Raw genomic sequence first — 13,388 nt, forward strand, 5'->3', positions numbered from 1 at the left:
GAAGTGGCATTAAAGAATTAAATGCATATTTTTGAAAAGAAAGAAATAATGAAATGTCACAAAATGTATTTTAATAGTAATTGTAAAAAAACCCTGGCATTTAGAATTCAACTCTGAAAGTTTCCCCCTCATATCTTTTCAAATACTACCCCAACAGCATAAATCTCAGCATATACTTGGAAGAGTAGCTGTGCTAGTGTATTCATGAAAAATAGTATTTATACTTGGATTAAATTGCAGCTGATGACAATATATACATTTAATGATTAACAGGAATCTTGCATGTGAAGATGGCCAGCCAGCTGAATCACATTGAAATTGTAGTCCAGCAGCTTAATCGTTTCAATCCTGAAAATGAGAGTGTTGGGCATTTCTTGGATGAAACAGCTGCTAAAGCATTCCAGGTATGCAGAATCCTACTTCATCCTGCACAGTTTTCACATTTTAAGTTGGCTTTCTTCCTTTCTTAGAACTAAGCAAGATTAATCTTAATGTCACCAGATATCAAAATGCTTTAAGTGGATGGGGGAGAATTAGGAGCAAGCAAACTAGATCAAAATTCCATGGTGGAGGGGGGTGGGGAATAATCTGAAATATCTGGCTTGGCATTTTGTTAGACTAGTCCTCTGAAATATTAAGTGCAAACACTTAAAGTTTGTTATTTTTAAGCCTCTAGATAAATGCATTAGTTATAGGCTGGATTTCCATTTAAACTAGTAAGAAGATTGTATGCCTCCTCTCTTCCCCTCTGGAGAGGAAAAGATTGTTGTACTCAAAATAAAGCTTTGGATTGGTTACAAAAAAAGAAGGAAATTAATTTTAGGAATAGCACAAGGATATTGACATGTGTGATGCATTAATGGATGCCCAGGTGTCAGTTGCTGGACTGTGGGAATTAACTTAGAAGCTCCACTTGGTTTGGGGTGTATGTCAACCATCCTTATCTTTGTCTCTGCTACTTTATATGATGGAAAGATAACCGGGGAGACAGGAGCAGTGGGGGAGGGGATTCTTAAAAACAGAGTCCTCAGCCCTTTGTTGATCTTGCCATGGAATCCAGGAGAAGTGTGGATTCCAAAGTGGACCCACGTCAAATCTGCTTATTAATCTTGGAAGTGTGGATCAAGTGAGTCTGCTTTGGAAGCTGAATTTGCCAAATTCCTTTCCTATGCCTAATACGTTTACACAGAAATCTCATCCATTCACCTTGACAGAGTATTAGTCAATCCTATTTTGTCCCCTCTCCCCACATCATCTCTCTCCACAACTGTCATCTAGTGGGTGAAAGGAATAATGCTCGTGTTTCTTATCCCAATTCCATTTTTTTCATCTGCTCTTTCCCCATAAACCTCCTCCTCCTCCTCCTCCTATTCTTCCCTGTTCCCCCTTTTCTGCCAGTTAGACTCCCTTCATCCTCTTCCAGGTCCTTAATATGCTTCAGAAGTGTTTCTTCCCTAGAACATGTGAGATCTTAATCCCAGACTGACTGACAACCTTCCCTCCAGAGACTGGACTGCAAAGCTGGTTGTCAAACAAACCTTTGTTCCTTTAGCAGATGGAACATTTGAGAGTTCAATGGCAACACATTAACCCACCCATCCATTGTCAGAGGCTTCTGTGCCACAAGCACAGAATGTTTGCATTGTTACTTTCCACCATTGCAGATGTTGCTGCAACAGGTCAGGGGGCAATAAAAAGCTTGACCTGGTCCACAGGCCTGAGATCCGCTACCCTTCTCTAAACCCTGACTTGTTGTCTTGATAATTCCTATTAGGAAGCTCAGATTTTGCTGTGAGGAACTGTAGTTCTTGCTTAAAGATCAAAATATATTTATCATTTGGGAACATGTATGTGTTGTTGTGCATGTGTAACAGTACAATGCACCAGCTGTGGTTTCTTGCCTTAGCACAGGGGTCAGCAGACTTTCTCAGCAGGGGGCTGGTCCACTGTCCCTCAGACCTTGTGGTGGGCCGGACTATATTTTGAGGGGGGGGGGGAATGAACGAATTCCTGTGCCTCACAAATAACCCAGAGATGCATTTTAAATAAAAGCACACATTCTACTCATGTAAAAACAAGCTGATTCCTGGACCGTCTGCGGGCCGCATTTAGAAGGCAATTGAGCCGTATCCGGCCCCCGGGCCTTAGTTTGCCTACCCATGCCTTAGCACTATGAGATGAGGGGCAACAACACTTTGCAGAGATCTCACTTTGACAAGCATGAAATAAATTACACAGCAGCTGACTTCAGAGAGCACCACATCATGACAAACCTCACTGTAGATTTTGTTATGGGACAAAAGGAATTGGTCCGCCAGATGTTCCACTGTTACAGAAAATGGTTTAGAAAGAGCTACAACATAGAGCACAAGGTGGAATACAGGAAACGCTCCTTTACACATAACATGATGTTTGTCCACTGCAAGAACTGGAGCAACGTCTCTTTCAAAGTAATCTTGTACCACATGGCTGACCTCACCCAGAGTAGCTATGCTGGGGAAACTCAAGAGCACAGTGCATAACAAGGAGCTTCCTTTTCCAGCAATTTATTTCTGGGCTTCATCTTGTCAGAGACCTTGGATTGTTAGCTCTATGGAATAGTGTCTCAAGCCAATGACAGTCTTTGTATAGTTCCTTCCTTAATGGCCAATCCATATTATCCTTGGGCAGAGAATTGTGTTTTGTTCCATGCGTTGGGACTTTGCTCCCCAAATTGTAATCAATTTAATCTCTGCAGGCCTTCAGTGTAACAGATGAAACCTTTCTGATGGCAACTTTATCTGGCTGTATAGAATATAAACCTCTGTTGGATGTGGTGGTCAATGCATTTTATACCAGAGATGGAAAACATTGCCTGTTATCTGAGCATAATCTTTATGTTGGTAGGTATTATGTAATCAGAATATAATTATTTAGTGTTGGGTATTACATAATTGCAATATAATGACATAGGAAATTTACACGGGGTTGTCATTATCATTTATTTGCAGTCAACAGACTATATATATATATATATACATATACATATACATATATATAAACATACACACACACACACACATATACATACACATATATATTAGACAATTTTGTAAATGGTCTAATATGGATGACCATATTCAAAAACTTAGCCAGTTGCTCAGTGACTATCTTATTGGAGTCCTGAATAAATAAAATAAAAAGGCTTCTTCACTTAGAGTAGTGATGGCGAATCTTTTAGAGACCGAGTGCCCAAACTGCAACCCAAAACCCACTTAGTTATCACAAAGTGCCAACGCGGCAATTTAACCTGTATATCTCACTTTTTCTGTGTGTTTCACATTCCTTCTTTATGACTGCTGTTGTAATAAATAATCCTTCATAAAATTTATTGCACTATATTCTTCATTGAATTATCTTTCCATTGATACATATTTTCATGGTATAATTCAGTGCTTTTGTTCTAAAAAAATGTTTAGGGGTACTCTCATTTTGACTCAAGAAAATCACCACCGAGGGGGGGGGATAAATACAGTTCAAATTGGGAAAAATAAATACAGCTGAGCTGCCCGCTCCCACTCCTACTTGCATGGAAGCAGGAGTGGAGCACCCGGCTGCCTTCAGGTGGTGCAGGGGCTCTCAGATGCAGCTTTCAGGCTGCCTCCACCTTCCCCAACCCCAGCAACTATTCAGCCTGGCTGCCTTCACGGGGTTGCAGGGGATCTGATGCAGAGGTGGGGGCTCCTTTAAACATCTCCCTTGAGGGGAGTGCAGTCGCGAACCCCAGCTGAGTAGCTCTGATCCAGCTCCCGTCCCGTGCAAGCAGCAACGCTGCCTAGCGGAGCAGCCCAGCATCCCAATCCCACTCCTACTTGCGTGCAAGCAGGAGTGGAGACACATATCTTTCAGAAGTGGAGCAGGTTGGTGGTGGGGGTGGTGGCTACATAACTTGGCTGCTTGCTGTGGCACCAGGGCTGCAGGCTTTAGACGTGCGTGCAAGTCCTCCTCCTCCTCCCCCACCCCCAACACAGAAGCCACGGCCCTGCTGGGGTGACGGCATGCTTGCCCACAGAGAGGGCTCTGAGTGCCCTCTCTGGCACGTGTGCCATAGGTTCGCCATCACTGACTTAGAGCCTCTGGATGAGCAGATTCTGCCTAAAATGGTGAGGCTGAGTCATGAAACCACTAGACACACTGTAATGGGCTTGAGAAAAGCTGAACCAGAGAACTCCTTGCCACAAGAAAATCACTTTGGCAAAGAAGTTGGGAATTTCTAGAGGGGTAGGATATCAATAGAAAATAATGTCTGTCATTGGCAGCTGACTATGCCAAACTCTAACTCCACCTGCTACAATCACCGGTATGTGATGTGACTTGCCCTGCTTCCGCACCATCACTTTGTAACTCGTGGGCCTCAGTAACTTTCATGTGACTCCTGGGGATCAAAAATTTGAGAACCCTTCTATATACTAACTTTGCACTAGTCCAGTAAAGTTGTCAATTTTGTATCATTATCCATATTCATCCATATAATACAAATCTTTGTTTCTGATAGTTGTTTGTTATTTGGCCACTTTTCAATTGGATGAACTTGGACTTCAGCAGTTCTCAAGAATGGTCAAGGCAGCAGATCCTGTTAAAATATGTAAGGTAAATAAAACTGATGTAGTTAAGCAATAATTTTTTTAAAAAAAAATCCAACATTTTTGTTATCCATTATGGGTTAACTGGTTCCCCCCAATAATATATTAAATTACATATCTGGATATCAATAATGAAAAAGTTTCATTGTCGATCAACCAGACAAAGGTTGTCCACCATATAATTATTCTACATGCCTCAGGAAATGGAAAGCTACCCCTCCTAGTGGTGCAGCAAAAAAATTGCTATCACATTTGCAAAGCTAAGCAGGGTCCCTTATGGTTTCAAATTGGATGGGAGACTGTTCAGATTGCTGCATTGCAGAGGGTTGGACTAGAATCACTAGATGATGCTTGGGATCCCTTCCAACTCTACGATTCTATGATTCTATACCAGATGGGTCGGATCAAAAGTTGTCTGTCCACAAAAGGAAGGGCTTCTTCCATTCACAGAAGGGACTGAGATCCAGTAAAGACTGTTATTTTTAGTTCCCCTGCAGCCTTCCCCTGGCTCCTCCCATATTGTTCTGAAACAGATTTCTACGACACAGGGGACTGCAGGAAGAAGTATAAATCAGCTAAAATTGCCTCTCAACTTCTTCTAGATTTCTATTATTTATTTATTAGGACGCGGGTGGCGCTGTGGTCTAAATCACAGAGCCTAGGGCTTGCCGATTGGAAGGTTGGCAGTTCGAATCCCCGCTACGGGGTGAGCTCCTGTTGCTCGGTTCCAGCTCCTGCCAACCTAGCAGTTCAAAAGCACATCAAAGTGCAAGTAGATAAATAGGTAGTGCTCCAGCGGGAAGGTAAACGGCATTTCCGTGCGCTGCTCTGGTTCGCCAGAAGCGGCTTAGTCATGCTGGCCACATGACCTGGAAAAACTGTCTGCAGACAAACGCCGGCTTCCTCGGCTAGTAAAGCGATTATGAGCGCTGCAACCCCAGAGTTGTTTGTGACTGGACTGAACTGTCAGGGGTCCTTTACCTTTTACCCTTGGGTCTCAGGGAACCGTTTTTCGCTCCATTGGACGCTCCGCACTATAGGGCGCACCTCGTTTTTAGAGGAGGAAACAAGGGAAATTTTTTTTTCTGGTTTTCCTCCTCTAAAACCCATGGGTTTTTTTTAGAATCAGCTCACAGTTTTGCAGCTTTTTTTGCAAAGGGAAAAGCCCTGCTTTTTTGAGGATCAGTTCAGATTTGTGCAGCTTTTGCAAAGGGGGAAAAGCATTGCTTACAAACCAGTAAGCACCAGTACAAACCAGTACAGACTAGTAAGCACCAGCAGGTAATAGGAAGCAAGAGGAAAGCAAACCAGTACAAACCAGTAAGCACTAGTACAAACCAGTACAGACCAGTAAGCACCAGTAGAAACCAGTACAGACCAGTAAGCACCAGTACAAACCAGTACGCACCAGCAACTAATAGGAAGCAAGAGGAAAGCCAACCAGTACAAACCAGTAAGCACCAGTACAAACCAGTACGCACCAGTACAAACCAGTACAGACCAGTAAGCACCAGCAGGTAATAGGAAGCAAGAGGAAAGCAAACCAGTACAAACCAGTAAGCACCAGTACAAACCAGTACAGACCAGTAGAAACCAGTACGCACCAGCAAGTAATAGGAAGCAAGAGGAAAGCCAACCAGTACAAACCAGTAAGCACCAGTACAAACCAGTACAGACCAGTAAGCACCAATAGAAACCAGTACACACCAGCAAGTAATAGGAAGCAAGAGGAAAGCCAACCAGTACAAAACAGTAAGCACCAGTACAAACCAGTACAAACCAGTAAGCACCAGCAGGTAATAGGAAGCAAGAGGAAAGCAAACCAGTACAAACCAGTAAGCACCAGTACAAACCAGTACGCACCAGTAAGCACCAGTACAAACCAGTACGCACCAGCAAGTAATAGGAAGCAAGAGGAAAGCGAACCAGTACAAACCAGTAAGCTTACTAACTTACTCAAACTTACTCAAAGTTACTAACTTACGTAAACTTACTAACTTACACAAACATACTAACTTACACAAACTTATTTACTAACTTACTCAAACTTACTAACATACTCAAACTTACTAACTTACGCAAACTTACTAACTTACGCAAACACACTAACTTACGCAAACTTACGAACTTACGCAAACACACTAACTTACGCAAACTTACTAACTTACTCAAACTTACTAACTTTCTAAAACTTACTGTATTTTTCGCTCCATAGTACAAACCAGTACAGACCAGTAAGCACCAGTACAAACCAGTACGCACCAGCAAGTAATAGGAAGCAAGAGGAAAGCCAACCAGTACAAACCAGTAAGCACCAGTACAAACCAGTACAGACCAGTAAGCACCAGCAGGTAATAGGAAGCAAGAGGAAAGCCAACTAGTACAAACCAGTAAGCTTACTAACTTACTCAAACTTACTAACTTACGCAAACATACTAACTTAGTCAAACTTACTAACTTACGCAAACTTAGTCAAACTTACTAACTTACGCAAACTTAGTCAAACTTACTAACTTACTCAAACTTACTCAAAGTTACTAACTTACTCAAAGTTACTAACTTACTCAAAGTTACTAACTTACGGAAACATACTAACTTACGCAAACTTACTAACTTATGCAAACATACTAACTTACGCAAACTTACTCAGACTTACTAACTTACTCAAACTTACTAACTTACTCAAACTTACTAACTTTCTAAAACTTACCGTATTTTTCGCTCCATAGTGCAAACCAGTACAAAACAGTAAGCACCAGTAGAAACCAGTACAGACCAGTAAGCACCAGTACAAACCAGTACGCACCAGCAAGTAATAGGAAGCAAGAGGAAAGCCAACCAGTACAAACCAGTAAGCACCATTACAAACCAGTACAGACCAGTACAAACCAGTACGCACCATTACAAACCAGTACAGACCAGTAAGCACCAGCAGGTAATAGGAAGCGAGAGGAAAGCAAACTAGTACAAACCAGTAAGCACCAGTACAGACCAGTAAGCACCAGTAGAAACCAGTACGCACCAGCAAGTAATAGGAAGCAGGAGGAAAGCCAACCAGTACAAACCAGTAAGCACCAGTACAAACCAGTACAGACCAGTACAAACCAGTACGCACCAGCAAGTAATAGGAAGCAGGAGGAAAGCCAACCAGTACAAACCAGTAAGCACCAGTACAAACCAGTACAGACCAGTACAAACCAGTACGCACCAGCAAGTAATAGGAAGCAAGAGGAAAGCCAACCAGTACAAACCAGTAAGCACCAGTACAAACCAGTACAGACCAGTAAGCACCAGTACAAACCAGTACGCACCAGCAAGTAATAGGAAGCAAGAGGAAAGCCAACCAGTACAAACCAGTAAGCACCAGTACAGACCAGTAAGCACCAGTACAAACCAGTACGCACCAGCAAGTAATAGGAAGCAAGAGGAAAGCGAACCAGTACAAACCAGTAAGCACCAGTAGGTAATAGGAAGCAAGAAGAAAGCAAACCAGTAAGCACCAGCAAGTAATAGAAAGCGAGAGGAAAAGTAACAGAAAGCCCCAAATGGCTGAAAAACTCAGTTTCCCAGGATCCTCAGCCCTCGCAAAGGAACTACTGTGCAAGGGGCCTGGGCGGGGCAGGAAGGGAGCTAGCTCCCTTATCTCCCTCCCCGATCTCTTGCAATCAGCTGTTGAGCGGGTTCCTTCCAACACTCTCTTTCCCTCTTGTTAGCCTTTAGCTCTTTCTAAAACAGAAAAAGCAGGATCTGCCTTTAGCCCCTGGGTAATTTGGCTCCAGGGACCATGCATTCGCTCCATAAGACGCACAGACACTTCCCCTTACTTTTTAGGACGAAAAAAGTGTGTCTTATGGAGCAAAAAATACGGTAGTTCACAGGATAAAATCAGAATATAAAATCACAAAGTACATAATCAAAATAAAAACAAACCAATAACCCCCCCCATAACTCTCAGTCTAACTGTGGTTGCAGGATATTCAGTAATCTAAACAGAATTCAAATAGGCATAGGAACTGATGTGGATTGGATGCAGTCAGTGCTTTTTTTCTTAAAAAATGTTCAGGGGTTCTCTAATTTTCCTACTCATATTGAAATACCGTCCCTCAATGAAACCAAACTTAGATTCACAAAATGTTTAGGGGTATGCGTACCCCCAGAAAAAAGCACTGGATGCAGTTATTAGGACAAACAAAGTCCGATATCTGATCCAATGTTTAAGGCAGCTACTGGGTTTTCTCTGATTTTAATTCCTTAACTAAAGCAAATTCTTTTTAGTTCCTTAGATTTTTTTTCAATGTTGTAAATTTGCACACATGGATAAAAGATGAATGGAACCAGATATATGATTCTGCATATGTAAACGAAAACTGGATCGAACCATTGCTAAGGTAAGCAACAATCAGTACAACCCCATTCGTGTTAAATCAGAAGTGAGTCTCATTATGCCTGGTGGTGATTACTCTCAGAAAGTGGCATAGGATTGCAGTTTGTGTCTGTTAATAAATTAATGATAACTAGATTATCGTAAGCATCACCCGCATCCCCCAAAAATCCAGTTCACCATGGTTAGTTTATAATTTATATATTTATTTGTGAGGAGGCTGAACTGTTTGTATTACCAAGACTTGTGTAAGCGGAAGGGTGCAGTTGGTCTTACCTGGGTACTTGGTGCATCATCAGGGCAGATTTGAGGTGTGGGGCATAGCTGTCAACCTTTTCCTTTTTTGCTGGAAATTCCCATATTATAGCATTGGGAAACAGCAGGGAGGGTTGACAGCTATGGGGTGGGGTGGGGCTGTAGTCTGTAGGAATTCCATCTCTCTGCAGGCTTCCAGTCTGCTTAAGTTGGGATCTAGTGTGTCTGTACTGGGAAGTCAGGACAGATTAGAGATTCTGTCGGTTTACCACCTGCCCTGGTGCCCAGTCATCTTCCTGCCTGAGTTGACAGGGGTGGGTCTCAGATGTGGTCTTGAGGACTCCCAGACTGTTGGTTCTGGAGAACATGAACATACATGCCTAGTCCACTGAATCTGAGGTGTCTCAGGATTTCATGGCCCTTTATACGGCCTGCTGAATTCGCTGATGGGTAGCAGGGAAGTCTCATTATCTTGCTGTTGGGTAGTATAGCATCACAGGTACTTCCCAGAGTCCAATTTTAAAGGGCATTGGGAAAAACTGTATAGAATTTATATTTACCAAAGTTAACAGGCATAAAGGGACTTGATTTTAACCATGTCAGACTGTTTCTCCACCTCACTCAGTTAGATGGCTGCAATTCTCAAGGCAGAAGTATTTCACATGACCTGATTCTTTTAACTGGAGGTTCCAGGAATTTAACCTGGAAACTTCTACATACGAAAAATGTACTTCCCACTGAACTGAGATTCCCCCCTTCCATAGTCTGTTAGAAAATAATATAAGATTAAAAACATGAAAACAAGGTTACGTATTCTTTTTGTTTGAAGATGGCAGCCCAAAGTGAAACAACTGATTGATCAGCTTGATGACAAATCAATTAAATACACTGCTACAGCGTCAAAGACAACTGAACCAAAGGCGTTTAACTTGACAGTCCCTAATCCACGACCTATTATGGTTCCTGAGCTAATTCCACAAGTAGAAAAAACAAAGCCTGTGAGTGCTGCTTTTTTTTACCAAAGAAAGTTTGTCTGATTTCTGATAATATCTGAACCCTAAATAAATGAAAGGCAAACCTCAGTTGTTGAATAAAGCACTAGGTATTAGTTATTGAAGATGAATCGTATAAAAATCTTGTTTTTTTCTGTAGGGCAGTATCACTGCCGCTCCCATCAGCCCCAGCAAGCATGCCATTGGGCCTTGCCAGAGCTACCTGCAGCTGTGGTGGCCCCCCGGTTGGCCTCCCTGTGTACACGCCAGGTACCCCCAACGTTGGGCGATACCCGGCACCTATACTTTCTCATAATACTATAATTTGGACTGGAAGTAGATTCAGAAAAGAAGGTACACCAGATGTGCTGGTGGCCACAGCTTTAAAAAAGATTAAACAAATCCACGAATGATCAATTCATGGAGCTCCAAATGTCTGCTTGTCACGTTGACTATATGGAAACTGTAGATTCAAAGGCAATATGTCACCGAACAGGGTGGATAAAAATCAATGATGTTTTTTAAAAGTAAAAAAATTGGGTTTTTAAATTTTAAATCAGATTTTTTAAAATTAAAATTAGATTTTTAAAATAAAATGCTTTTGGAGGAAAAACCTTTCAAAAGATAAGTTTTCCATTTACCAGTAAGTTACATTGCAGTCCAAAGGCTATTCATCAAGAAATAAGGATTTATTTTAAGTTTTTCATGTGTGCTAAAACTCAGTCTAAGTTGTTTTTTTTTTAAATTGTTTAACCACATCAGTTAACAAACATGGATACACATGCTATAATATTATTGTTTTAGTTCAATAAATTGTTTAAATTCTTATTAAGGAAATGATTATTTTTCTCCTTCCAATAAAGCACAGCAGAAAAGTTGTCCAAAAATAAACAGTTAACTTATGAAACCTCACAATAATTTCATAATTATCTGTCTATGTACTTCTCATAGTATAACCAAATCAGTAATTTTAGATATAACTGTAAAAACTATTCTGAAAATTTATTATTCCAAAAATGAAACCTTTATCTGGTTGTAAATATTAAGATGATACCAGCAATAATGAGTCTTTCTGTAAAATAATGATATAAATCAAGACTTTCTGACTTTGATTTAAATTAGATTTAAATCAAATCCACCCTGCCACTGAATACTAGTTGCTGGCAAGCAATGGGAAAGTGTTACTTACTGTGCTCATGCTTTGCTTGTGGGCTTCCCAGAAGCAGTTGGTTAGGCATTGTCAAAAACAGGATGCTGGACTAGATATGCCTTTGGTCTAAATCAGCAGGGGTTTTCTTTAGTTCTAAAGCAAACTGTTGAAATACATGTTATTCAGATCCTTTCAGACCTTTTTGTTTCCTAGTACTTTCTAACTCTTAATTTATTGTTTCTGCGTGCTTAGGTTCCTAAAACTACTTATAAACCCCAAAAACTGAAGGAGCGCCTGGAAGGAATTAGGCTGAAGAATCGTCGTAAAGCAGAGGCAAGTTCAGTATTATCTCTTTATAATCTATTTAGGGCTTGTCCACACTGCCGCTTGCCCCACCACTTTCCCTCAGGGGAAACTGAACGTCAAGCAGGTTTTCTTTTCTTTTCTTTTTGTCGAGCAGGTTTTCTGTGGATTGAACATTTGCTCCGATTCAGCGGCAAAGAGCAGAAAAGAGTGGGGCAGTTGGAAAAGCACTTCGAAAAGTTGCTTGCACCTGTGTTTTCTAGGCACAGGACAAGCAAAGTGTGGACAGGTCCCTAGTTTGATCTCTTTGCTGCACGTGTGACCACCCCAATATCATCATGAGCACAAATAATCATGGATTTGCAATGAAAATGATGTCTCAAGGCACCTTTAGACTCCGTACTTTGCTTCTTCAATTCATCCCTGTCCTCTACCCTGGATGCATTTGATCTACTCTCCCCACAAACTGTTTTAAACCTTTTCACCCCTAGCTTGCCATTAATATCTTCACTGATGTTTTCACACAGCCGAACATCCCTGGAGGGGAACTAAAGTGTTAGCCAGCTTCACCCACTTTTAACTTCACCTTCTCTTTCTACACCCGCTGCGCCCCCGCTGCACAAAGTGGGGAAAGGCAGGGGCGTCGCAGGGGGGGCGGAGGGGGCGGGGGCCCCCCGGGCAGCGCCCCTGTTGGGGTGACACATCGGGGGCGGCCCCGCCCACTGGGCTTTTTTTTTTTTTTTTAAAAAAATTTTTTTTTAAAAAAAATCTTTTTAGGTTATTTTCGGCACTGCCGGGGTGGAGCCGCAGGGGCGGCCAGCGAGGAGGGGTGTCACCCCCCCACGCTGGCCGCCCCTGCGGCTCCGCCCCAGCAGCGCCGAAAATAGCCCCCCCTTCCAGCGGCGCAGCTCAGCATGGAGGCAAGGGGCGGGCCAGCGAGGTGGCCCGTCCCTCTCCCTGCCCCGACTTGCGCTCCGCCAAGGGAGCCCGGGCGGCGGATTTGGGAGTTTGCAGCCCGCAAAGACTCCCGAATCCGCCGCCCAGCACCCCTTCTTGCAGCGGCTGCTCACGCAGGCATGAGAAGCCGCGGCAAGAAGGGGTGCTGCCGCCGGGCGGAGGCTTCTTCAGGAGTCTTTGCAGCCCGCAAAGACTCCTGAATCTGCCGCCCGGCAGCCCCGGGGGCGGGGCGTCGCGTGCGTCATGACGTCATGACGCACGCACGCCCCACGATGCCCCGCCCCCAGGGGTGCCTCTTGGCTTCCCCGCCCCCAGCAGCCAGGGGGCTAAGAACGCCCCTGGGGAAAGGTACCATGTTACTAAAAAATTTATGTCCCTTTTAGGAACTGCTTCTGGACGCGAATGTCAACCAGTTCAACTGTGCAGCCCCCCACCCTGGATGTCACTGTGGTGCTGTAAGTAAAATCAGCATGTATATACATATTCAGTAGTGGGGGAATGAATAATAAGTCTGCCTCTAGTATTGGGATGTTAGGATCCATCATTTTATTGAGATTTCCTTGTTGAGATCATAATATTGAACCGCAGTTTTTGTATTGACAATTAAAACAACACAACTAGTATAGAATAATGACATGCAGTGTAATCCCTACTTGGACTGCAGCCTCAAAGTGTGAGCTATGAGCCAGTTAGTTCCTACTACACATCTCATTGGGGCCACAAGCTCA

The 13,388-nt window shown here is 42.8% G+C and overlaps 1 protein-coding gene across 2 annotated transcripts in view; it reads left to right on the forward strand.

Annotated features, from left to right (window-relative positions):
- The window catches only part of CFAP99 (cilia and flagella associated protein 99), a 29,644-nt gene that overhangs the window by 3,942 nt on the left and 12,314 nt on the right, over positions 1-13,388 (forward strand). For both annotated transcript variants that reach the window (XM_033148421.1, XM_033148420.1), the window contains exons 2-8: positions 274-404; positions 2,738-2,882; positions 4,535-4,629; positions 8,898-9,010; positions 10,088-10,256; positions 11,653-11,733; positions 13,044-13,115. In XM_033148421.1, the coding sequence (XP_033004312.1) occupies positions 291-404; positions 2,738-2,882; positions 4,535-4,629; positions 8,898-9,010; positions 10,088-10,256; positions 11,653-11,733; positions 13,044-13,115 (789 nt within the window). In that variant the 5' untranslated portion in view covers positions 274-290. The remainder of the gene's footprint in view (positions 1-273; positions 405-2,737; positions 2,883-4,534; positions 4,630-8,897; positions 9,011-10,087; positions 10,257-11,652; positions 11,734-13,043; positions 13,116-13,388) is intronic.

This window comes from Lacerta agilis, chromosome 5, assembly GCF_009819535.1.
Source record: "Lacerta agilis isolate rLacAgi1 chromosome 5, rLacAgi1.pri, whole genome shotgun sequence".
NCBI lineage: Eukaryota > Metazoa > Chordata > Lepidosauria > Squamata > Lacertidae > Lacerta > Lacerta agilis.